Source organism: Ovis aries, chromosome 3 (assembly GCF_016772045.2).
Source record: "Ovis aries strain OAR_USU_Benz2616 breed Rambouillet chromosome 3, ARS-UI_Ramb_v3.0, whole genome shotgun sequence".
NCBI lineage: Eukaryota > Metazoa > Chordata > Mammalia > Artiodactyla > Bovidae > Ovis > Ovis aries.
The window spans coordinates 105,100,057-105,126,198 of NC_056056.1; the positions used below are offsets into that span (position 1 = coordinate 105,100,057).

General features: G+C 41.8%; 1 protein-coding gene across 2 annotated transcripts in view; it reads left to right on the forward strand.

The window, feature by feature from the left end:
• Nucleotides 1–26,142, forward strand: part of ACOXL (acyl-CoA oxidase like) — a 372,099-nt gene that overhangs the window by 185,177 nt on the left and 160,780 nt on the right. For both annotated transcript variants that reach the window (XR_006059556.1, XM_042248150.1), the window contains exons 11-12: nucleotides 56–172; nucleotides 21,830–21,983. Coding sequence is in view for 1 of the 2 variants with exons in the window: in XM_042248150.1 (XP_042104084.1) it covers nucleotides 56–172; nucleotides 21,830–21,983 (271 nt within the window). In the remaining variant the exon portion in view is untranslated. The remainder of the gene's footprint in view (nucleotides 1–55; nucleotides 173–21,829; nucleotides 21,984–26,142) is intronic.

Consider the following 26,142-nt stretch of genomic DNA (forward strand, 5'->3'; position numbering starts at 1 on the left):
TGATGAAATTGCCTGTTAGATTTCGGTAAAGTTGTGTCTGTTTGCTTCTCTCTAGCCGGAGGCAGTTTGGACCCAAAGCCAGGGAAGAGGTCAAGATTATTGAGCACCAAACGCAGACCCTGCGGCTGATGCCTCATCTGGCCACTGCCTTGGCCCTGACCTTCGCCGGCAGGTGAGATGGCTCCAGGGGTTTCCCTCTCTCCAAGTGAGTCTGTGGTTTCATTAATAGGTGGGGCAGGAGAGGTAGGCAAAGGCTTTCCTCTTTTTTCCTTTTTTCTTAAAAATTGTATTATTTAAAAAAGTTTACTTGTAACTGAGAAGACTCCTAAGAGTCCCTTGGACAGCAATGAGATCAAAATCACTCCGTCCTAAAGAAAATCAGCCCTGAATATTCATTGGAAGGACTGATGCTGAAGCTGAAGCTTGAATACTTTGGCCACCTGATGCGAAGAGCTGACTCATTGGAAAAGACCCTGATGCTGGGAAAGACTGGGGGCAGGAGGAGAAGGGGATGACAGAGGATGAGATGGTTGGATAGCATCACTGATTCAATGGACATGAACTTGGGCAAACTTCAGGAGATGGTGAGGGACAGGGAGGCCTAGCATGCTTCAGGCCATGGGCTCGCAAAGAGCCAAACACGACTTGGTGGCTGAACGGCAGCAGCAGTCTTAACTGCAAACACAAAGCATCTGTGGTTAAACTCTAGTGTCAGGTTAGACCTGACATTGAATCTTGATAGTCTGTGTGTCCTGATGAACAGGAGCCATGAAGAATTTGGGAAGACTCAGACTGATGTTTTTCCAGAGTTTCTGAAAGAAACAGACTCAACCCATTAAAACTTTTCTGCCTCTGAAAAAGGTTCTGTTTATACTACTATTTTCAAAACTAGGTCAAGGTGTGTACACTGATGTGTTTGCAGGGGCTTGGGGGCATCACTACTGAATGAAAGAGCAGTAATCGTGCTATCAAGTCAGGAGAGCTTCACATGGTACAGCTGGCTCTTACCTATGTCTCATAAGCCCCAGATGTTGTCTGGGCAGTTGTATGTCATCACCGCATTGTGAGTATCAGAAATTCAGGGATTTGCCTGAGACTGTAGCTTGGTGGTAAAGAATCTGCCTGCAGTGCAGGAGACACAAGGTCCCTGGGTAGTGAGTAGGTATGTGTCTAACTGTATAAGAAGTTACCGGTTTTTCAGAAAGTTAGTACCATTTTATACTCTCTCATGCGATGTGTGAGTGTTTCAGCTGCTCTGCGTCCTTGCCAGCCATTGTTATTTTAACATTTTGTCTTGTTTTCTTTTAATTTTTTTGTCTTTCTAACAGGTATAATTTTATTACCCTAGTACATAATGGACTTCCCTGATAGTTCAGTTGGTAAAGAATCCATCTGAAATTCAAGAGACACCAGTTTGATTCCTGGGTCCAGAAGATGCCCTGGAGAAGGGAAAGGCTACCGCCTACTCCAGTACTCTGGCCTGAAGAATCCCATGGACTGTATAGTCCATAGGTTCACAAAGAGTCGGACACAACTGAGCAAAATGATGCTGAGTATCTTTTCATGTGCTTGCCTGCTATCTGTGTATTTTCTTTGGTGGAAGAAAATCAGTTCTTTAACCCATTTTTAAATTGGGTTGCTTATTTTTTTATTGTTAAGTCTGAGAGTTCTCTATATATTCTGGACAGAGTCTTTGGTATCACATATGTGATTTGTGTCTTCTCCTGGCCTGTCACTTTCCTTTTTATCCTCTTAAAAGTGTCTTGATCAGAGCAATAGTTTTAATTTTTATTTGACTTAATAGCTTTAAATTTTGATTTGTCTTGGAATTGAGTGATGTGAGTTTTTCTTTCTCCGAATTGTTTCGGCTCTTCTCAATGCTTTTTTGCCTTTTTGTACACGTTAGAATCGTCTTGTAAATATCTACAAGATGGCTGACATTTTGCTTGAGATTGTGTTGAATCTATAGATCAAACTGGGGAGAATTAACTTCTTCATATTGAGACTTCCAGTTCATGAACACTGGGTTATCTCTCCGTTTTAAAAATTATTCTTACATTTCTACTCCAGTGTTTTGTAGTTTGTATATTTTATATAATATACATACTTATATATGTACAAACTTATACAACTAATTAAAAGAAGCATTTTAATTAGTTATATAAATATATACATGTGTATTTACACATATAAATATATATAACTAATTAAAATACACATATAATAAACACATATTTATATATGTATATATTTATGCAACTAATTTGTATCTATTTAAATATTATATTTATGTATAATTATATCACTGCAGATGGTAACTGCAGCCATGAAATAAAAAGACACTTGCTCCTTGGAAGAAAAGTTATGACCAACCTATACAGCTTATTAAAAAGCAGAGACATTACTTTGCCAACAAATGTCCGTCTAGTCAAGGCTATGGTTTTTCCAGTAGTCATGTATGGATGTGAGAGTTGGAGTATAAAGAAAGATGAGCACTGAAGAATGGATGCTTTTGAACTGTGGTGTTGGAGAAGACTCTTGAGAGTCCCTTGGACTACAAGGAGATCCAACCAGTCCATCCTAAAGGAAGTCAGTCTTGAATATTCATTGAATATTCAGCACTGATGGTGAAGTTGAAACTCTAGTACTTTGGCCACTGATGTGAAGAACGGACTCATTGGAAAAGACCCTGATACTGGGAAAGACTGAAGACAGGAGGAGAAGGGGACGACAGAGGATGAGATGGTTGGATGGCATCACCGACTCAATGGACATGAGTTTAAGTAAACTCCAGGAGTTGGTGATGGACAGGGAGGCCTGGCGTGCTGCAGTCCATGGGGTCGCAAAGAGTTGGACATGACTGAGCAACTGAACTGAACTTATATATATATATATATATATATATATATATATATATATATATATATATATATATCTTATACACAGTATCAATAGTGTATTTGCAAAGCAGAAATAGAGACACAGATGTAGAGAAGAAATGTATGAATACCAAGGAGGAATTGGGGGGTGTGAAGAATTGGGAGATTGGGATCGGCACATATACATTCCTGATATTTTGTTCTCTCTCTCTTTCTCTCCCCTTCATCAGTTTGCATAGGTTTATCAATGACACTGTTTTTTCAAAAAAACAGATTGAATGCAGTTGGCTTTCTCTATCGTTTTTCTGCTTTCGATTTTATTGGGATCTACTTCAATGTTGATTATTCCTTTCCTTCTGCTTGCTCTGCTTTAATTTGCTCTCTCTCTCTCCCAAGGCTTTGGGGCCTGCCTTCTTGCCTAATCATTTAGTACAAATTTTTTTCTCTAAGCCTCACTTTAGCTAGATCCCTCTGCTTTTGATATGCTCTATTTTCATTTTCACTTTTGTTCAGTTCAAAGCTTCTGCTTTGACTTCTTTGGTTATTTAGAAGTGCTATTGTAGGACTTCTAGCACAAGAATATCTTATGAAAGATTGTGTTCTTTCAAACTTAAGGCCCAGGACACACACACACACACACACACACACACACACACACACACACACACACACGAATCTAATAAGTTCCACGTTGTGAAGAATATGTCTTCCGTTATAGTTGGGAGGATGGTTCTATAAATGTCCATTAGGTTAAGTTGGTTTATTGTGCTCTGCAGACCACGCACATCCTTACTGCTTTTCTGCCTCTTGTTCTAAGAGAACCATACAGATTTGCCTATTTCTTCTTTCAGTTTTTATTAGTTTCTGTCTCTAGTATTTTGCCATTTTTAAGATGCATGTACATGTAAGGATTATTGTAGTTTCTTGGACACTTGATCCCTTTATCATCATGTAATTTTTCTCTTAATCCTTGAAAACATTCCTTGTCCTGAAATCTGTTTTGTCATATTACAGCTACTCCATGTTCCTTTGACTTAGTGTTTCATAGTACATCTTTATCATACATTTGTTTTTAACCTGGACATCCATTTGAAGTGGGTTTCTTTGTAAAACAGAGGATAGTTAGGTCTTCGGAGAAGGCAATGGCACCCTACTCCAGTACTCTCGCCTAGAAAATCCCATGGATGGAGGAGCTTGGTGGGCTGCAGTCCATGGGGTTGCTAAGAGTCGGACACGACTGAGCAACTTCACTTTCACTTTTCACTTTCGTGCATTGGAGAAGGAAATGGCAACCCACTCCAGTGTTCTTGCCTGGAGAATCCCAGGGATGGGGGAGCCTGGTGGGCTGCTGTCTATGGGGTCGCACAGAGTTGGACACGACTGAAGCGACTTAGCAGCAGCAGCAGCAGTTAGGTCTTGAATTTTTTTTTAAAATCTAACTTGAAAATCTCTGACTTTTAGCTGTTGTTTAGACCAATTGCATTTAAAGTGATTTGTTGATATGTTTGGATTAGTAGACAGCTGATTTTTATTTTTTCCATCTGTTTTTTGTTACTTTTCCCTTTATTCTGCCTGCTCTTACATTGAATGAATATTGCTTATTATTCCATTTTATCTCCTTGATTGACATTATTTATACTTCTTTTGAAAATATAATTGTTGACCCAGGGTTTTTAGTACACATCCTTAGTGAATTAGAGTCTACATTAAACTATTATCTTGCCTCCCTTGTAGTGTTAGGACCTTAAACAGGGTATTCCCAATTCCTCCCTTGCATCCTTTTCCTGCTATTGTTGTCACATAATTTACTTTAAAATATGCTGCAAATATGCAGTGCATTGCTACTGATTTTCTTATACATAGTCATGTTTTAGATCAATTAAAAATAAGTAAAATAGAATTTTTTTTTACCTTTCTTTATTCAGTTGCCAACATTGTTAATTTAGTTGTGTAGATCCAAATTTCTAATTGATACCATATTTGTTCTGCCTGAAGAATTTCTAACATTTCTTGTAAAAATAGGTCTGCTAGCAATGAACTCACCCCATTTTTTTGGAGAAAGTCTTTATTTCTCTCTCTCTCTCTCTCTCTTTTTTTTTTTTTTTAAAAAAAGACACTAGCGGCATACCCAGAATTCTGGGTTGATAGTTTATTTTTCTTTGAGCATCTTAACAATGTCACTGTATAGGCTTATCTTTTTCCATTTTATTTATTTAAGTTAAAGTACAGTTGCTTTACAATGTTGTGTTAGTTTCTGCTGTACAACAACATGAAACAGCCATATGTATACATACTTCCCTTCCCTCTTGAGCCTTGTTCACACCCCACCATCCCACCCCTCTATGTTCTATAATCTTCTTGATTCACATGAAAAAACAGCCATCATTTTTCTGTCTGTTTCCCTGTATTTGCAGTATATTCCCACTTTAACTGCTTTTAGGAGTTTCTCTTGTTCTTTGATTTTCAGGCTTTGATTATGTTGGCCTAGGTGTGGTTTTGTGGTTTTGTATGTCTGTGCTGTTTGGAGTTTGTTGAGCCTCTGGGATCTGTGGGTTGAAGTTTCTCATCAAATTTGGAAATATTTTGGCCATTATTTCTTTAAATTTTTCTTCTGCCTCTTTCTTTCTTTCCCTCTACACAGATGTTAACCTGCTTCATATTGTCCTACGTGTCACTGAAGTTATGTTCTTTTTTTTAATAGATACTTCAATTTGGATAATGTCCATTGATCTGTCTTCAAGTTTTCTGACTCTTTTGTACACAATGTCCAATCTGCTAAAAAGCGCTGATCCCTCCCTGGAATTCTGTTCATCAAGGCTCCTCAAAGCTTTTGTTCTTTGGCGGCACTTTGGGAAAATATGATTTTTATTTTATCCACTTTCTTGCTATTATTAAGGTACCAACTGTTTCTGGTGTCCTTTTATATCTTAGCCCTGTGACATTTCTTTTACCCTTACTGATGTCATCTGAAATTGTCGCTAACTCTCTACAAAATGTTGTTGTTCAGTCACTCAGTCATGTCTGACTCTTTGGGACCCCATGGACGGCAGCATGCCAGGCTTCCTTCGCATTCTATCACTATCTCCTGGAGTTTCAAACTCATGTCTGTTGAGTCAATGATGCCATCCAACCATCTCATCCTCTGTTGTCCCCTTCTCCTCCTGCCCTCAATCTTTCCCAGCATCCGGGTCTTTTCCAATGAGTCGGTTCTTTGAATCAGGTGGGTAACGTATTGGAGCTTCAGCTGTAGCATGAGTCCTTCCAATGAATATTCAGGGTTGATTTCCTTTAGGATTGACTGGTTTGCTCTCCTTGCAGCCTAAAGAACTCTCAAGAGTCTTCTCCAACAGCACAGTTCAAAGACCTCACACACCCCTTTTGATCTTACACTTCCTGACTTGCTTCAACTGAGCCAGATAATTCTTGACACAAAGGTTGGTTTTCAGTGATTCTCTGATGTGCTTTTTAAAAACTACAGACTCTCTGCACCTACTCCCATGATTCAGATTCACCTGATCTAGGGAGCATCCTAAGGAATCCAGAGTTATTATGCTCTTAAGTTCCTTGGTGATTCTTATGAGCAGCCAGAGCTGAGAATTGCAGGAACTTTTTAAGGGAGTTTCCTAGCATGACCTGGAAATAATTTTCACTAATAGTTAAGAAGCAGCAGTATTAAGTTATCATGAACATTTATGGGTGGATCAAAATAACTTGACAATGAAACCTAAGAATGTTTTGCATGCCTGCCAAAAACAAACAAAATTTTTCCTTTGAATTTTTTGCCCAGTGGGATTTGTGATATTATGAAGAGGGAAGGGTGTCTATAAATTCTTAATCTACAACTGACAAATCCGTGACAAAAGAAGTTACTGGACCACATAACAAATGGGCCCTAGATAGTCCACATTGATAAGTTTACATGTATATATAAACACATACACATATTTGTATGCATGTGTATGTAAGTTTATATATATACACATATAAACATGCATCTTTATATATAACAAAAGTGTTGTATGTATCTACATATTTCCTTTTTCTTCAGCTCCATCTTTATTATTTATTTATTGTAAAAATAATAGTTATACTTTATTTTTATTTGGGGTATAGTTGCTTTTACAATGTCGTGTTAGTCTCTGCTCTACAATGAAGTGAATCACCTCGAAGGATACATACGTCCCGTCCCTTTGGGTTTCCCCTTCCCCTCATTCTGCACATCTAGGTCACCGCAGAGCACCGAGCTGAGCTCCCTGCGCTTTATGCAAGCTCCTGCCAGCTATCTATTTTACAGTAGTGTATGCAGGCATGTCAATCCTCATTGCCCAGTGTGTTCCACCCTGTCCTTGCCCCCTGTGCCCACGTGTCTGTTCTTTATGTTTGTGTCTCTATTCCTGCCCTAGAAATAAGTTCATTTGCGCCATTTTTCTAGATTCCCCAGATGTGCACTGATATTCAATGCTTGTTCTTCTCCTTCTAATTTACTTCATTCTGTATGACTGTTTCTAGGTCCATCACCACTACAGTTGATTCAATTTCATTTCTTGGAGAAGGAAATGGCAACCCACTCCAGCATTCTTGCCTGGAGAATCCCGTGGATGGAGGAGCCTGGAGGGCTACAGTCCATGGGGTCGCAAAGAGTCGGACACGACTGAGTGACTTCACTTTCGCTAAACATCATATACCTTGATTTTGTAAGAACTGTGTTGCCACTGTCACTAAAGTTTAAAATTTCCCTCGATTTTTAGGGAGACACTCCTCAAAGGCCAACATCAGAGAAACAGAGACCACAATTCTAGTTTTAGGTGTCAGGGGAGACTCAAGAGGTAATAAATGAAAGTGAAAAAGTGAAAGTGAGAGTGTTAGCCACTCAGTCATGTCCAACACTTTGTGACCCCACAGAATGCAGCCCGTCAGGGTCCTCTGTCCATGGGATTCTCCAGGCAAGAAGACTAGAGTGGGTTGCCCTTCCTTTTTCCAGAGGCTCTTCCTGACCCAGGGATCGAACGTGGGTCTCCGACATTGCAGGCTGATTCTTTACCATCTGAGCCACTAGGGAAACCCCAATAAATGGAAATTAAGTGGTAAATAGAAAAATCACAGGACCACGTGTCACACATGAGTGAGGTAGTGTTGAACAGGGCACATCAGACATGCTCACCACACTTTCAATCTAATTGCCCCTGCTGCTGCTGCTGCTGCTGCTAAGTCGCTTCAGTTGTGTCCAACTCTGTGCGACCCCATAGATGGCAGCCCACCAGGCTCTGCCATCCCTGGGATTCTCCAGGCAAGAACACTGGAGTGGGTTGCCATTTCCTTCTCCGATGCATGAAAGTGAAAAGTGAAAGTGAAGTTGCTCAGTAGTGCCCGACTCTTAGCGGCCCCATGGACTGCAGCCTACCAGGCTCCTCTGCCACGGGATTTTCCAGGCAAGAGTGCTGGAGTGGGAATTGGCCCCAGGACCTCCCTGATTTTCATGGCCTTTACCTCCTCTGGCCCTCAGTGGCCTCTGGTCCAGTTCAGTGTCCCCAGTGTGGCTCTGTTGTTCCCTGCCTTGTTTTCCTTCTCTCTGTCCTCTAGTAGCAGTAGGAGGTGGACCCACTGAAAATCTGGTTAAAGGAATCCCCGGGACAAAGTGCCACAACTGTGGGGAGAGATTGTCTGTGTTTTAAAACAATGCTGAAAAGAAGGTGGCATTCCTGTGACAAAGTCTGGCTTTCCTATTTCTCTCTCATTTACCAACCCTATTGCTTCTCCTCCTGGTAAGGAAATAGTTTAATAAAGTTGGTTGTTACATGACAAAATTTAATGATAAGTACCTCTCCCCAACACCCTACTTTAAAAAAAATTATTTTTAAAGTTTGGCTGCACCAGGTCTTAGCTGCAGGGTGTGTGTGCCTGTGAGCTCAGTCATGTCTGACTCTTTGTGACGCCAGGGATTGTAACCCCCCAGGCTCCTCTGTCCATGGGATTTTTCGGACAAGAATACTAGAGTGGGTTGCCATTTCCTCCTCCAAGGGATCTTCCTGACCCAGGGATCGAACCCACAGCTCCTCCATTGGCAGGTGGATTCTTCACTGAGCCACCCAGAATCTACCTCCCTGATAAGGGATCAAACCTGAGTCCCCTGCATTGTGAGTGTGAAGTCTTAGCCACTGGGCCATTAGGGAAGTCTCCCCAAACACCCCGCTTTTTAAAAACTAAGATTATCAAAACTTGGTTACAGGTTCCTTCTTCCAGTTCCTGTGGGCATTGTTCTACCAGTCAACTGACTTCAGTTTCAGGGTCTGGGTAACCTGAGGTTGGATGGGTTAGATGTTTGTTCAGTGCACTGGGTTCCATTCAAGTGTAGAGAAACAGTTGTGAGGGTCCAGACCTGCGGGTGTATGTGGCTGGAGTTAGGTGATCAGGGAAAACACCCCACCGGCCAGGCTCAGCAGCCCTGCCTCTCTTCCCATCTAGTGTAATCAAAGCGCAAAGAGTCAGAGCTTCACATCCTAGTAAAATGCAGGTCATGGAAGTGAATGGGACAGCTTCTTGCAGGGCGCATCACGTGTGTCCATGTCATCAGCGGTTGTATGGCCCCCTGCTAGTAGGGCTGCCAGGTAGATTGCGGTCTCCCAGTTAACTCTGAGTTTCAGATGGCTGACACACGGTTTTGTAGTCTCAGTGTGTTCCCAGGACTGCAACAGGGAGTGTGCTCTTAAACTAAAGATTAAGCACTGTTTATCTGAAATTCAGATTTTCCTGGGCGTGCTCTACTTCTCTTTGTTGAATCTGGCAGTCTTGCTGGAGTCAGACATGGTCCCTGCCACGTGGAGCTTTGCTGCTTCGTCTGGGTTTTGACAGTAGCGGGTTGGTAAGCGGATCTGGTTCCCAGATCCTTCTCCTTGCCCATTGCCTCTGCAAGTCTGGAGATGGGGTGGGCCTGCTTGGGCCTTAGCAAGCCCCCCGCCCCCCAGCCCACTCCACTCATGTCTTCTTGGCCTTGACAAAGAGGGGACAGAACCGGATGTCCTTTGGCACTTGCTTGCTCTAGAAGAGGCAGGACACATCTCCCACCTGGCTGCTCAGCTGCCAGGCAGAGCCAACTCAATAGGGAGGGGGCTGGCTCAATGGGGGTGGCTGTTCCAGGTGATGGGGGCCCCCTGAGGACCCTGCCAGGTCTTCCTCCCTCCTCTCCCCCTCCTCCCCTGATGTGTGGCAGGTCCCTCTCTAGGTCTGAGGACTTGAGAGCCAACAGAACCGTCACAGCCCTGCTGGGGTGGCCCCATGGCCAGGAAAACAGGTGGCCCGTGTCCCTGTGGCTGTGCTTGCCCATCTCTGGGTCACTTCTTATCCTTGGTGGGGCCCCTTCCCATGCTGGGGCTCCAGTGTCTTCCACGCATCCTGGCTCAGGGCTGTGCCCATGGGCTCCTGGCGCCCGGGCCTTACTGAACCTCTGTGTTCTCACTCACTATGACAGTAATTAGCGATTGTGATGGGAATGTTTCTGTTGGTGTTTAGTCGCTAAGTCGTGTCTGACTCATTGAGACCCCATGGATTGTAGCCCGCCAAGACTCCTCTGTCCATGGGATTTCCCAGGCAAGATTAATGGAGTGAGTTGCCCTGCCCTCCTCCAGGGGCTCTTCCCAACTCAGGGATTGAACCCGCGTCTCCTGCAGTGACAGGCAGCTTCTTTACTGCTCAGCCGCCAGGGAAGCCCGTGTGGTGGGAATACATGCCCATAACTAGATGCTGTGTGGCCGCTACCCCAAGACATCTCAGACTTTCCACTCCCATCCTGGCAGTTATCACATTCTGGCCATTTTTCCTTCTACTGTGAAATCACCTAAAGCTCACCGTCTCCAGCATCTTGCCAGCTCCCTCTCTTGGCTCTCTGCACCCCACGTCCAGCCTGGCCCCGGTCAAATCCATTCTCCACAAGCTCCATACCTGAGATGAAATCTGAATTCTTACCTGCCTGCTGGGACCCTCCCATGGGCTCTCTCTGTGTTTTGCACTGGAAGAAACTTGCTCCCTCATGTGGTGCCCGGGGCACCTTCACCTGCCTGGCCCCTAAGACCCCCAACCCACCTGTCACCTCTTCAGTCCTTCACCCAGGCCTGGATCAGCCTATTTCCTGCTTCAGCCTTTCTTACAGGCAGCCTCCCCCCTCGTCCCACCACTCACCTCTCACATCTTTGCCTCCCATCACCTGGTAGCTCATAGTCACCCTTCAAGACACAGTTCACGTTGTCATGTGCCCTAACTCACCTTCTTCCCTGAGTCCCTCCTGGAATTTGTTGTCGTTCAGTCACTAAGTCATGTCTGACTCTTTGAGACCCCATGGACTACAGCACGCCAGGCTCCTCTGTCCTCCACTGAGGACAGACTCCTCCTGGAGTTTGCTCAGATTCCTGTCCGCTGGGTTGCTGATGCTATCTAACCACCTCATCCTCTGTCATCCCCCTCTCCTCTTGCCCTCAATCTTTCCCAGCATCTGGGTCTTTTCCAATGAGTTGGCTCTTTGCATCAGGTTGCCAAAGTATTGGAACTTCACCATCCATCCTTCCAATGAATGTTCAGTGTTGATTTCCTTTAGGATTGACTGGTTTGAACTCCTTGTTATCCAAGGGATTCTCAAGAGTCTTCTCCAGCACCACAGTTCAAAAGCATCAATTCTTTGGCACTCAGCCTTCCTTACAATCCAACTCTCACATTCATACGTGACTACTGGAAAAGCCATAGCTTTGACTATACTTACCTTTCTGTTGGCAAAGTGATATCTCTGCTTTTTAAGATGCTATCTAGGTTTGTCATAGCTTTCCTTCCAAAGAGCAAGCATCTTTTAATTTCATGGTTGCAGTCGCTATCCACAGTGATTTTAGAGAAATCAAGAAAATCAAATCTGTAACTGCTCCCACTCTCCTGGAATAAGGAGGGCTTAATATTCCTCTTGGAGCAACATCCTGGCCTCCTTTACTCATTGCACCGTGACTCTTGGTTTACCACCATGAATTCTTTGAGCATAGGAACTACGGATCCTTAATTTGGCATTGCCACATCTATGAGTTGCCTGACTTTCTGCGTGGGGGTACTTCGGCTCAACTGAATGAAATTATCTTGTGTGATTACATCACTCTTGGCCATGAGGCTGTTTGGAGCTTTGCTATTAAATATTTTGATGGTTTTTGAAGCAGAAGTTATCCATTGTGAGGATGGCATCCAGGGCCTGTTGGCCAGGGCAGTTGTTTGTTGAAGTCTCTCCTTGGAATCATCTAGTGGGGTTTGCCACAAAGTGAATTTCCTAGCTTAGAATGTCTCTGACAACTTCTTAAAAAGCTCAGTGGGTGTGAAGTGCCAGGCAGCAGGAGCATTTTAGGTTTGCTTCTCCTGTTATTTATTCCAGCCCACACGGGCAGCTCAACAGTCCAGGCTGCGTTCCAGGCCAGGAGGGACCACTTCACCATTGCGTTGCTGTCTTTTTTTTTTCCTTTTTTTTTTTTAGTGTGTATCACTTGTTTTTTCAAGCCTTTAAAATTTTTTTCATAATATTCCTTCTATTTTGTGTTTCAGTATTTGCGCTGTGAGGCATGTAAGATTTTATCTCTGCAACCAGTGACTGAACCCACACCCACTGCTTTGGGAGGTGAAGTCTTAAGCACTGGACCACCAAATGATTCTGTCTTTATACTGAATCCAGGCCTTCTTATTTTGCCCAAGACCTGTAACGATAAAATTAAGATGATAGCTTGATACATATTCAGTTGCCTGTCATGTATCAGGCACTAAGATTTTTACATGGAGTAAACTTATTAAATGTCTTTTTAAAAAATTTTTTATTTTTACTTTATTTTGCTTTACAATACTGTATTGGTTTTGCCATACATTGACATGAATCAGCCACGGGTGTATATGAGTTCCCCATCCTGAACCCCCCTCCCACCTCCCACCCCATATCATCTCTCTGGATCATCCCCGTGCACCAGCCGCAAGCATCCTGTATCCTGTATCGAACCTAGACTGGCGCTTCCTCATTTAATGTCTTGTGACAACTGACCAAGTTTCTGTCCTTGTTTGTAATGGATGTCTCCATATCACCTACCTAAAACTGTGCCTGGCATAAAGTAAGATTTCATTAATATTTTTGAATAAATGAATGGATGGAACAATACTTCATAGTCTCAGAAATTCACCCAAGGGAGCATTCCTGGTGGTCCAGTGGCTAAGACTCTGTTCTTCCAATGCAGGGGTCCCGGGTTCCATCTCTGTTCAGGGAACTACATCTCGCTTGCCACAACTAAAGATCCTGCATGCCACAGCTAAGACCCAACACAGCCAAATAAAGAAATAAGTATTTTTTTTAAAAAAAGAAATTCACCAGAGTTCTATCCTTATAAAAAAAATGGAGTTTCAAGGAAGGTAAGCTTCTTAGAGTTCTTCCATTAAATGAAGACTGTCTATAACTATAGATCAAATACTACATACAGTATAGTATATAACATGTATAGTACTGTTTATGATACTGCTGAACTGCATTTTAAATATAATCCTGAAATCTTATTGCCAAAATGTCTTGTTTACTTTTATGTTACACAGATTTTGTAAACAGAATCCTGCCCTCTTGCTGACTTACCAGTTATAGAGATAATCAATCTGCACTTCTCCTGAGTCTTGCTCGATAGTGGCTTCTAACACTTCAAGTGGATGTAACCCGTAAACAAATACTTCATATTTCTAGAGGCATTGCCTGTGAAATGAACAGGTTTGGAGATGGGGAATGTTTTTGCCACAGAATCCCTATTCCCTAATTTATCTTCCAGGCCCCTCCAAGTTTCTTATATCAGGCTTTCTTAAGACATGTGCCCCTTGGACTCTTACATATCCTGAACACAGAAGGGTTTCTCAGAGCTCCTCGGCAAGCAGGCGTGAGAGTCTGACAACTGATAAGTGCCACTCGGTTCAGTTCAGTTCAGTCACTCAGTTGTGTCCAACTCTCTGCAACCCCATGAACCGGGGCACGCCAGGCTCCCTGTCCATCACCAACTCCCAGAGTCCACCCAAACTCATGTCCATTGAGTCGGTGGTGCCATCCAACCATCTCATCCTCTGTTGTCCCCTTCTCCTCCTGCCCTCAAACTTTACCAGCATCAGGGTCTTTTCAAATGAGTCAGTTCTTTGCATCACGTGGCCAGGGTATTGGAGTTTCAGCTTCAGCATCAGTCCTTCCAGTGAACACCTAGGACTGATCTCCTTTAGGATGGACTGGTTGGATCTCCTTGCAGTCCAAGAGACTCTCAAGAGTCTTCTCTAACACCACAGTTCAAAAGCATCAATTCTTCAGCACTCAGCTTTCTTCACAGTCCAACTCTCACATCCATACATGACTACTGGAAAAACCATAGCCTTGACTAGACAGACCTTTATTGTCAAAGTAATATCTCTGCTTTTTAATATGCTGTCTAGGCTGGTCATAGATTTCCTTCCAAGGAGTAAGTGTCTTTTAATTTCATGGCTGCAATCACCATCTGCAGTGATTTTGGAGCCCAGAAAAATAAAGTCAGCCACTGTTTCCACTGTTTTCCCATCTATATGCCATGAAATGATGGGACCGGATGCCATGATCTTAGTTTTCTGAATGTTGAGCTTTAAGCCAACTTTTTCACTCTCTTCTTTCACTTTCATCAAGAGGCTCTTTAGTTCCTCTTCACTTTGTGCCATAAGGGTGGTATCATCTGCATATCTGAGGTGATTGATATTTTTCCCAGCAATCTTGATTCCAGCTTGTGCTTCTTCCAGCCCAGTGTTTCTCATGATGTATTCTGTGTATAAGTTAAATAAGCAGGGTGACAATATACAGCCTTGACGTACTCCTTTTCCTATTTGGAACCAGTCTGTTGTTCCATGTCCAGTTCTAACTGTTGCTTCCTGACCTGCATATACATTTCTCAAAAAGCAGGCCAGGTGGTCTGGTATTCCCATCTCTTTCAGAATTTTCCACAGTTTATTGTGATCCACACAGTCAAAGGCTTTGGCATAGTCAATAAAGCAGAAATAGATGTTTTTCTGGAACTCTCTTGCTTTTTTGATGATCCAGCGAATGTTGGCAATTTGATCTCTGGTTCCTCTGCCTTTTCTAAAACCAGCTTGAACATCTGGAAGTTCATGGTTCAAATATTGCTGAAGCCTGGCTTGGAGAATTTTGAACATTACTAGCGTGTGAGGTGAGTGCAATTGGGTGGTAGTTTGAGCATTCTTTGACATTGCCTTTCTTTGGAATTGGAATGAAAACTGACCTTTTCCACTCCTGTGGCCACTGCTGAGTTTTCCAAACTTGCTGGCATATTGAGTACAGCACCTTCACAGCATCATCCTTCAGGATTTGAAATAGCTCCACTGGAATTCCATCACCTCCACTAGCTTTGTTCGTAGCGATGCTTCCTATGGCCCACTTGACTTCACATTCCAGGATGTCTGGTTCTAGGTGAGTGATCACACCATCATGATTATCTGGGTGGTGAAGATCTTTTTGTATAGTTCTTCTGTGTATTCTTGCCACCTCTTCTTAATATCTTCTGCTTCTGTTAGGTCCATACCATTTCTGTCCTTTACTGAGCCCATCTTTGCATGAAATGTTCCCTTGGTATCTCTAATTTTCTTGAAGAGATCTCTAGTCTTTCCCATTCTATTGTTTTCCTCTATTTCTTTGCATTGTTCACTAAGGAAGGCTTTCTTATCTCTCCTTGCTACTCTTTGGAACTCTGCATTCAGATGCTTATATCTTTCCTTTTCTCCTTTGCTTTTTGCCTCTCTTCTTTTCACAGCTATTTGTAAGGCCTCCCCAGACAGCCATTTTGCTTTTTTTGCATTTCTTTTTCTTGGGGATGGTCCTGATCCCTGTCTCCTGTACAATGCCACGAACCTCCATCCATAGTTCATCAAGTACTCTGTCTATCAAATCTAGTCCCTTAAATCTATTTCTCACTTCCACTGTATAATCATAAGGGATTTGATTTAGGTCATACCTGAATGGTCTCACGGTTTTCCCTACTTTCTTCAATTTAAGTCTGAATTTGGCCATAAGGATTCATGATCTGAGCCACAGTCAGCTCCTGGTCTTATTTTTGCTAACCGTGTAGAGCTTCTCCATCTTTGGCTGCAAGGAATATAATCAGTCTGATTTCAGTGTTGGCCTTCTTGTGATATCCATATGTGAAGTCTTCTCTTGTGTTGTTGGAAGAGGGTGTTTGCTATGACTAGTGTGTTCTCTTGGTAATACTCTATGAGCCTTTGTCCTGCTTCATTCTGTACTCCAAGGCCAAATTTGCCTGTTCCTCCAGGTGTTTCTTGACTTTCTAAGTGCCACTAGGGGAACCACTGTGCCTGGCAGTTGGTCATTCTTCCTCAGTAGGGCCCGTGTCCTGTCAGTGTTCATCTCATTATTTAAAATTCCTTTTCTTTAAAATTTTTATTTATTTATTTCTTCTTTTTATTTTTGTTGTTTAGTCATTCAGTCGTGTCCAATTCTTTGTGACCCCCATGGACTGCAGCATGCCAGGCTTCCCTGTCATTCACAGTCTTCTGAGGCTTGCTCAAACTCATGTCTGTTGAATCAGTGATGCCATCCAACCACCTCATCCTCTGTAATCCCCTTCTTCTCCTGCCTTCAGTTTTCTCCAGCATCAAGGTCTTTCCCAAAGAGTCAGCTCTTCACATTTATTCTCAGTTTTTTAATTGGAGGAAAATTACTTTACACTGTTGCATTGGTTTCTGGTGTACAACGATGAGAAACAGTCATAATTATACATACATACATACACACACACACACACATATACACACACACACACACACACCCATATATATATTCCGTCCCTCTTGAGCCTCCTCTTCCCCCCTAAAAAAAAAAAAATCTCAGGCTAGTATTGCAAAGAAATCCTACCAAATCTCTTCTAAGAGAGCCTCAGTGATTCTTCCTTTTCTTAGTCAATGTATTTAACACCCGTTTCCACGCTGGGGAACGTCCAGGGGTGTGTGTGTGTGTGTGTGTGTGTGTATTTAGGGAGGTCAGAGGGGGATCAGGTACATCTTTTTAAATGGCCAGTGCTGAGGTTTTCTGAGAGTCACTGTACTGCAGCCACACCCCCGGGCATGGGTGACTGCCCCCCAGCCTAGGGTTAGAGTGCTGCCCACTCCCTCTGGGCATTGACATGCACATTGCTCACAAGCAGATACGGTGTGCTCAGTCACTCAGTCCTGTCTGACTGTGTGACCCTGTGGACTGTAGCCTGCCAGGCTCCTTTGTCCATGGGATTTCCTAGGCAAGAACACTGGAGTGGGTGGCCATTCCCTCTCCCAGGGAATCATCTCCACCCAGGGGTCACTGCACAGCACAGGGAGCTCTACGCAGTGTTCTGTGGTGAACGAAATAGGAAGGGAGCCCTCCGAGAAAGGGGGTACATTTATATACAGAGCTGATTCACTTTGCTGGATGGTAGACTCTAACACAGCACTGTAATGCACATACATACACAGTGTTAGTTGCTCAGTTGTGTCTGACTTTTTTTGCAACCCCCCTGGACTATAGCGCACCAGGCTCCTCTGTCCATGGGATTCTCCAGGCAATAATACTGGAGTGGGTAACCATTTCCTTCTTCAGGGGATCTTCCCGAACCAGAATCAAACCTGCATCTCCTTCATTGCTTACCACTGAGTCACCTGGGAAGCGCAGTGAAAGAAGATATGGTCAGACAATAGACCATAAAAAAAAGTTTTGTGATCATTAGTTATCCGAGAAATGCAAATTCAAAACATGAGGATTATCATTGCATATCCGTTTGTTGTTGTTCAGTTGCCCAGTTGTGTCCGACTTTTTGCAAGCCCATGGACTGCAGCATGCCTGGCTTCCATGTCCCTCACCATCTCCCAGAGTTTGCCCGAGTTCATGTTTGATGAGCTCATCAAACATATTCATGTTTGAGTTCATGTTTAGTGAGTTCATTGGTGATGCTGTCTAGCCATCTCCTTCTCTGATGCCCTCTTCTTCTGCCCTCAATCTTCCCCAGCATCAAGGACTTTTCCAATGAGTCGTCTGTTTGCATCAGATAACCAAAATACTGGAGCTTCAGCTTCAACATAAGTCCTTCCAGTGACTGTTCAGGATTTATCTTCCTTAAGATCGACTGGTTTGATCTCCTTGCTGTCCAAGGGACTTTCAGGAGTCTTCTCCAGCATGACAGTTCAAATTCATCAATTCTTTGGCTTCCAGCTCTCACAACTGTATGTGACCACTGGGAAAACTATAGCCTTGACTATATGGACCTTTGTTGGCAGAGGAATGTCTCTGCTTTTCAACACACTGTCTAGGTTTGTCATCTGCTGTTAATAAAGCTGTTAATAATGCTAATGGATGCAATGAAATTCCAGAACTATTCAAGTCCCTAAAGGATGATTCCATCAAGGTTTTACATTCATTATGTCAGCATATCTGGAAGACCCAGCAGTGGCCACAAGACTGGAAAAGGTCTATCCTCGTCATCCCAAATCCCCAGAAGGGTAATACCAAAGAATGTGCTAACCATCGGACAGTCGCACTCATCTCCCACGCTAGTAAGGTCATGCTTAAAATCTTGCATGCTGGGCTTCAGCATTATGCGATCCAAGAACTTCCAGATGTCCAAGCTGGGTTTAGAAATGGAAGAAAAACTAGAGATCAAATTGCCAACAATCACTGGATTATAGAAAAAATGAGGTAATTTCAGAAAAACATCCATCTCTGTTTCATTGACTATGCTAAAGCCTTTGATGATGTCAAACTGTGGAAAGCTCTCAGAGAGATGGGAATACCAGACCGTCATACCTGTCTCCCGAGAAACCTGTATGTGGGTCAAGAAGCAACAGTTAGAACCCGATATGGAACAACTTACTGGTTCAAAATTGAGAAAGGTTCAAAATTGTCGTAAAAGGGCTGTTTGCTGTCACCCTGTTTGTTTAACCTATATGCTGAGCACATCATGAGAAATGCCAGGCTGGATGAGTTACAAGCTGGAATCAAGATAGGCAGGAGAAACATTGACGACCTCAGAGATGCATATGATACTACTCTAATGGCAGAAAGCGAAGAGGAACCAAAGAGCCTCTTGACGAGGGTGAAGGAGGAGAGTGAAAGGGCCAGCTTAAGACTAAATATTAAAAAAATTAAGAGCATGGCATCTGGCCACATTACTGCATGGCAAATAGAAGGGGAAAAGATGGAGGTAATGACAGATTTCCTCTTCTTGGACTCTCAAATCATTGCAGAGGGTGAATGCAGCCATGAAATCAGAAGACTCTTGCTTCTTGGCAGTAAAGTGATGACATATCCATTAGGGTGACTAAAATGAGAAGGACTGCAAAGGTGGCTTGTTGGCTGGAACAACTAGGATCCCCTGCAGTGCTAGTAGGAACGTAAAGTTGCACAGCCGCTTTGGAAAATTGTTTGGCAGTTTCTTAAAAAGTTAAAAATACGTCTTCCATATGACCCAGTCATTTCGCTCCTACATGTTTACTCAAGAGAAATAAAGACATATGTCTCCTCTAAGATTTTTACATGAAGTTTCTTAGCAGCTTCACTTGTTGTAGCTCCAAACTGGAAGAAATGAAAATGTTCGTCAAGTGAATGCATAAATGGAATGGAATGTATGCGTTTCTTAGAATGGAATTCTGGCCAGCAATGAAAAGAAACACTACTAATACATGGTACAATATGGATGGACGGATGGATCTCATGACGATATGCTGACTGAGAAAAGCAAGACAGGACATGCACTGTATAACCCCATTTACATAAAATGCAAACTAATCCATATTAACAAAGAGCTGGTCGGTGGTTGTCCAGAGATGGGAGGAGGAGGAGGAGATGGACTGCAAAAAGGGATGAGGCATTCTTTAGAAAGCATTCTGTAGGTTGATTGTGGTGATATTCTTGTGGGTACATAGAGTTGTCAAAACTCTTTAAATGGTGCACTTTGAATAATTCAATCTGTTGAGAATAAATTAATCCTCAGTAATGTTGATAAAGAAAAAAAGAAACTTTGTTTAAAGCAAAAATAGCAATGAAGTTTGTAACATATATAGAACATATTTTTGTCTCAGCAGTGACATAATGGATGGAAGAATGAAAAGGAATTATGTATTGTATTATTACAAGGGTCCTACATTATCCTTGAAGTGGTATAACACTATTTGAGGGAAAAATGTCATAAGTTAAAGTAGCATGTTTTAGGCCATAGAAAAATTGCTGAAAAAATGAGTAACAGTTTAAAATCTAACACTGGCATACTAATGATTATTCAGTTAATCAAAAGAAGACTGGAGCAGAGGGAAGAGGACATATGGGATAAACAGGAGAAAACTTGTGAGGCAGCAGTTTTAAATTGTCATGTTAATAGTTACATTGAATTAAATGATTCAAACACTCATATTTACAGATTGTCAGACATGATAAATTAAGACTGAACTAGATGCTTCTACAGGAAACTCACTTAAAATTAAAGACAAATAGGTTACAAGTATGAGAATAAAAAATTTACACCTGCAAACATTAACCATAAAAGAGCTGGAGTGGATTTACTAATATTGGATAAAGTAGACCTCAGAAAAAGGAAAATTACCAGAGGTAAAGAAGATCGCTTCACGATAATTAAGGAATCTACTCATCAAGAAGATGAAACAGTCTAAATGTGTATGGATTCCACAGAACGGCATCAAAATACAGGAAGCAAAACTGGGAAGCACTGAAAGGGAAAAGGAACAAATCCTCACGTATAGTTGCAGACATCAGCCCTTCTCTCTGGGTAATCAATGAAACAGACAGAAGACCAGTGATGCTGTAAATCATATGACGAGCATTACTGACAGACCCAGTGGCGTTTGTCAATCACTCTGTTGGGCACGAGCAGAATACCCACTCTTCTCAAGGGCACGTAGATCATGTGTCAAGACAGACCATGTAGATTTAGAATGACTGACATGATACAAAGTATATTCTCTGGTTAGAATGAAATTAAGCTACCATTAATAACAGAAAAATATCCTGAATAATCCTTACATACAAGGAAACCAAGTAATACACATCCTTTATAGGTCAAAGTAGAAATCACAGGGAAATTAGAAAATATTTTGAATGGCGATGAACACAGTTTGTCAAAATTTGTGGTATGCAACTAAAATAATACTCAGAGAAAAATGTATTCCTTTAGATGCTTACAACACAAAAGAAAGGTCTAAAACCACTGGAATAAATTTCTATTTTAAGAGACTATAAAAAGATGAACAAGTTAAACCCAAAGTAAGTACAAAGAATAATAAAAATGAAATAAGAAATGGTCAAATAATAGAGAATAAACAAGCCACAAACTATTTTTCTTTCAATAAATAAATAAACTTGAAAGACCTTTAAATCATCCCACCCTCACCTGCTCCCACTGAGTCCAAAAGTCTGTTCTTTATGTCTGTGTCTGCTTTGCTGGCCTGCATGTAGGATCATCGGTACCATCTTTCTAGACTGATGCAGAAAAAAAAAAGACACAAGTTACCAGTATCTAGAATGAAAGATAGGACTTTACTATTGATCCCACAGACATTGAAAGGATAAAATTAAATACCATTATTATTGATGTGATGTTAACATAATGCCAATACGTTTGACAGCATGTATGAAATAGACAAATTTCCTGAAAGATGCCTAGTACCAAAAGTGACACAAAAAGAACCAGAAACCTGAATAGCTTTGACGTTACTTGTGAAATCCATTAAATACTTGAAAAAGGAAACATACTGATTTTACACAAATTCTTTCAGAAAAGGGAAAACTAATTTTAGGAACATCCCAACACCAAAACCCAAAGAAATTGTGAGACCCCTCTCCTGGATGAGCACATGTGCTCGGGACACACTGCACCCATCAGCGGCCTTCACTTGTCTTGCAGGTATGCCAGCACCCTTCTGGATGAGGACATCTTCCGTGGGAAGGAGCTTGTCAGCAGTCGCACACTGCAGGCGCTGGTGGCAGGGCTGAAGGCCTACAGCACCTGGGAGAACGTCAGCTGCCTGCAGGACTGTCGCGAATGCACCGGAGGCATGGTGAGTGCCCTCGGACCCCTCGGGCCACCGGTCCAGCAGAGCCTGCATAGTTACAGATTACAGGCTACACATACAGCATGTGTTGGGGAAGGACCGTGTGGCCAGTGGGCTTTGGAACCAGGTGAAATTCCCATCTGCCCTTGTGACTCTGGGTGCACCCCTTAGCCTTGTCATCTGTGCATGTCCATCTTCTCTGATGCTGCCAGACAGATGCAGACCATGCCTGTAAAATACTGGGTCCGTGGAGGCCCTCAGTACCTGTCATGAAACTTGGTGGTGGTGAGTTGTTGACAATATAGGAAAGGGCCAACAGGGGCCAGATGATCCAAACTCGGCTCCAGTGTTTCTTTTTTTTTTTTTTTTAATTTTTATTTTTACTTTATTTTGCTTTACAATACTGTATTGGTTTTGCCATACATTGACAGGAATCAGCCATGGGTGTACATGAGTTCCCAATCCTGAACCCCCTCCCACCCCATATCATCTCTCTAGATCATCCCCATGCACCAGCCCCTAGCATCCTGTATCCTATATTGAACATAGACTGGTGATTTGTTTCTTACCTGATAGTATACATGTTTCAATGCCATTCTGCCAAATCATCCCACCCTCTCCCTCTCCCACAGAGTCTAAAAGTCCGTTCTATAGATCTGTGTCTCTTTTGCTGTCTCGCATAGAGGGTTATCATTACCATCTTTCTAAATTCCATATATATGTGTTAGTATACTGCATTGGTGGAGAAGGCAATGGCACCCAACTCCAGTACTCCTGCCTGGAAAATCTCATGGACGGAGGAGCCTGGTGTGCTGCAGTCCATGGGGTCGCTAAGAGTTGGACATGACTGAGTGACTTCACTTTCACGTATTGGAGAAGTAAGTGGCAACCCACTCCAGTGTTCTTGCCTGGAGAATCCCAGGGACGGCGGAGCCTGGTGGGCTGCCGTCTATGGGGTCGCACAGAGTCGGACACGACTGAAGCGGCTTAGCAGCAGTAGCAGCAGCAGCATACTGTATTGTTTTTCTTTCTGGCTTACTTCACTATGTATAATAGGCTCCAATTTCATCCACCTCATTAGAACTGATTCAAATGTATTCTTTTTAATGGCTGAGTAATACTCCGTTGTGTATATGTACTACAGCTTTCTTATCCATTCGTCTGCTGATGGACATCTAGGTTGTTTCCATGTTCTGGCTATTATAAACAGAGCTGCGATGAACATTGAGGTACACGTGTCTCTTTCAGTTCTGGTTTCCTCGGTGTGTATGCCCAGCAGGGGAATTGCTGGGGCATAAGGCAGTTCTATTTGCAATTTTTAAAGGAATCTCCACACTGTTCTTCATAGTGGCTGTACTAGTTTGCATTCCCACCAACAGAGTAAGAGGGTTCCCTTTTCTCCACACCCTACCCAGCATTTACTGCTTACAGACTTTTGGATCGCAGCCATTCTGACTGGTGTGAAATGGTACCTCATTGTGGTTTTGATCTGCATTCTCTGATAATGAGTGATGTTGAGCATCTTTTCATGTGTTTGTTACCCATCCGTATGTCTTCTTTGGAGAAATGTCTGTTTAGTTCTTTGGCCCATTTTTTGATTGGGTCGTTTATTTTTCTGGAATTGAGCTGCAGGAGTTGCTTGTATATTTTTGAGATTAGTTGTTTTTCAGTTGCTTCATTTGCTATTATTTTCTCCCATTCAGAAGGCTGTCTTTTCACCTTGCTATAGTTTCCTTTGTTGTGCAGAAGCTTTTAATTTTAATTAGATCCCATTTGTTTATTTTTGCTTTTATTTCCAGTATTCTGGGAGGTGGATCATAGAGGATCCTGCTGTGATTTATGTCAGAGAGTGTTTTGCCTATGTTCTCCTCTAGGGGTTTTATGGTTTCTGGTCTTACGTTTAGATCTTTAATCCATTTTGAGTTTATTTTTGTGTATGGTGTTAGAAAGTGATCTGGTTTCATTCTTTTACAAGTGGTTGACCAGTTCTCCCAGCACCACTTGTTAAAGAGATTGTCTTTAATTCATTGTATATTCTTGCCTCCTTTGTTGAAGATAAGATGCCCATAGGTGTGTGGATTTATCTCTGGGCTTTCTATTTTGTTCCATTGATCTATATTTCTGTCTTTGTGCCAGTACCATACTGTCTTGATGACTGTGGCTTTGTAGTAGAGCCTGAAGTCAGGCAGGTTGATTCCTCCAGTTCCATTCTTCTCTCTCAAGATTGCTTTGGCTATTCAAGGTTTTTTGTATTTCCATACAAATCTTGAAATTATTTGTTCTAGCTCTGTGAAAAATACCGCTGGTAGCTTGACAGGGATTGCATTGAATCTGCAGATTGCTTTGGGTGGTATACTCATTTTCACTATATTGATTCTTCCGATCCATGAACATGGTATATTTCTCTATCTATTAGTGTCCTCTTTGATTTCTTTCATCAGTGTTTTATAGTTTTCTGTATATAGGTCTTTACTTTCTTTAGGTAGGTATATTCCCAAGTATTTTATTCTTTTCGTTGCAATGGTGAATGGAATTGTTTCCTTAATTTCTTTTTCTACTTTCCCATTATTAGTGTATAGGAATGCAAGGGATTTCTCTGTGTTGATTTTATATCCTGCAACTTTACTATATTCATTGATTAGTTCTAGTAATTTTCTGGTGGAGTCTTTAGGGTTTTCTATGTAGAGGACCATGTCATCTGCAAACAGTGAGAGTTTTACTTCTTCTTTTCCAATTTGGATTCCTTATATTTCTTTTTCTGCTCTGATTGCTGTGGCCAGAACTTCCAGAACTATGTTGAACAGTAGCGGTGAAAGTGGACACCCTTGTCTTGTTCCTGACTTTGGGGGAAATGCTTTCAATTTTTCACCATTGAGGATAATGTTTGCTGTGGGTTTGTCATACATAGCTTTTATTATGTTGAGGTATGTTCCTTCTATTCCTGCTTTATGGAGAGTTTTTATCATAAATGGATGTTGAATTTTGTCAAAGGCCTTCTCTGCATCTATTGAGATAATCATATGGCTTTTATTTTTCAATTTGTTAATGTGGTGAATTACATTGATTGATTTGCAGATATTGAAGAATCCTTGCATCCTTGGGATAAAGCCCACTTGGTCATGGTGTATGATCTTTTTAATGTGTTGTTGGATTCTGATTGCTAGAATTTTGTTAAGGATTTTTGCATCTAAGTTCATCAGTGATATTGGCCTGTAGTTTTCTTTTTTTGTGGCATCTTTGTCAGGTTTTGGTATTAGGGTGATGGTGGCCTCATAGAATGAGTTTGGAAGTTTACCTTCCTCTGCAATTTTCTGGAAGAGTTTGAGTAGGATAGGTGTTAGCTCTTCTCGAAATTTTTGGTAGAATTCAGCTGTGAAGCCGTCTGGACCTGGGCTTTTGTTTGCTGGAAGATTTCTGATTACAGTTTCAATTTCCATGCTTGTGATGGGTCTGTTAAGATTTTCTATTTCTTGCTGGTTCAGTTTTGGAAAGTTGTACTTTTCTAAGAATTTGTCCATTTCTTCCACGTTGTCCATTTTATTGGCATATAATTGCTGATAGTAGTCTCTTATGATCCTTTGTATTTCTGTGTTGTCTGTTGTGATCTCTCCATTTTCATTTCTAATTTTATTGATTTGATTTTTCTCTTTGCTTCTTGATGAGTCTGGCTAATGGTTTGTCAATTTTATTTATCCTTTCAAAGAACCAGCTTTTGGCTTTGTTGATTTTTTCTATGGTCTCTTTTGTTTCTCTTGCATTTATTTCTGCCCTAATTTTTAAGATTTGTTTCCTTCTATTAACCCTGGGATTCTCCATTTCTTCCTTTTCTAGTTGCTTTAGGTGTAGAGTTAGGTTGTTTATTTGACTTTTTTCTTGTTTCTTGAGGTATGCCTGTATTGCTATGAACTTTCCTCTTAGCACTGCTTTTATAGTGTCCCACAGGTTTTGGGTTGTTGTGTTTTCATTTTCATTCGTTTCTATGCATATTTTGATTTCTTTTTTGATTTCCTCTGTGATTTGTTGGTTATTCAGAAGTGTGTTGTTCAGCCTCCATATGTTGGAGTTTTTAATAGTTTTTCTCCTATAATTGAGATCTAATCTTAATGCATTATGGTCAGAAAAGATGCTTGGAATGATTTCAGTTTTTTTGAGTTTATCAAGGTTA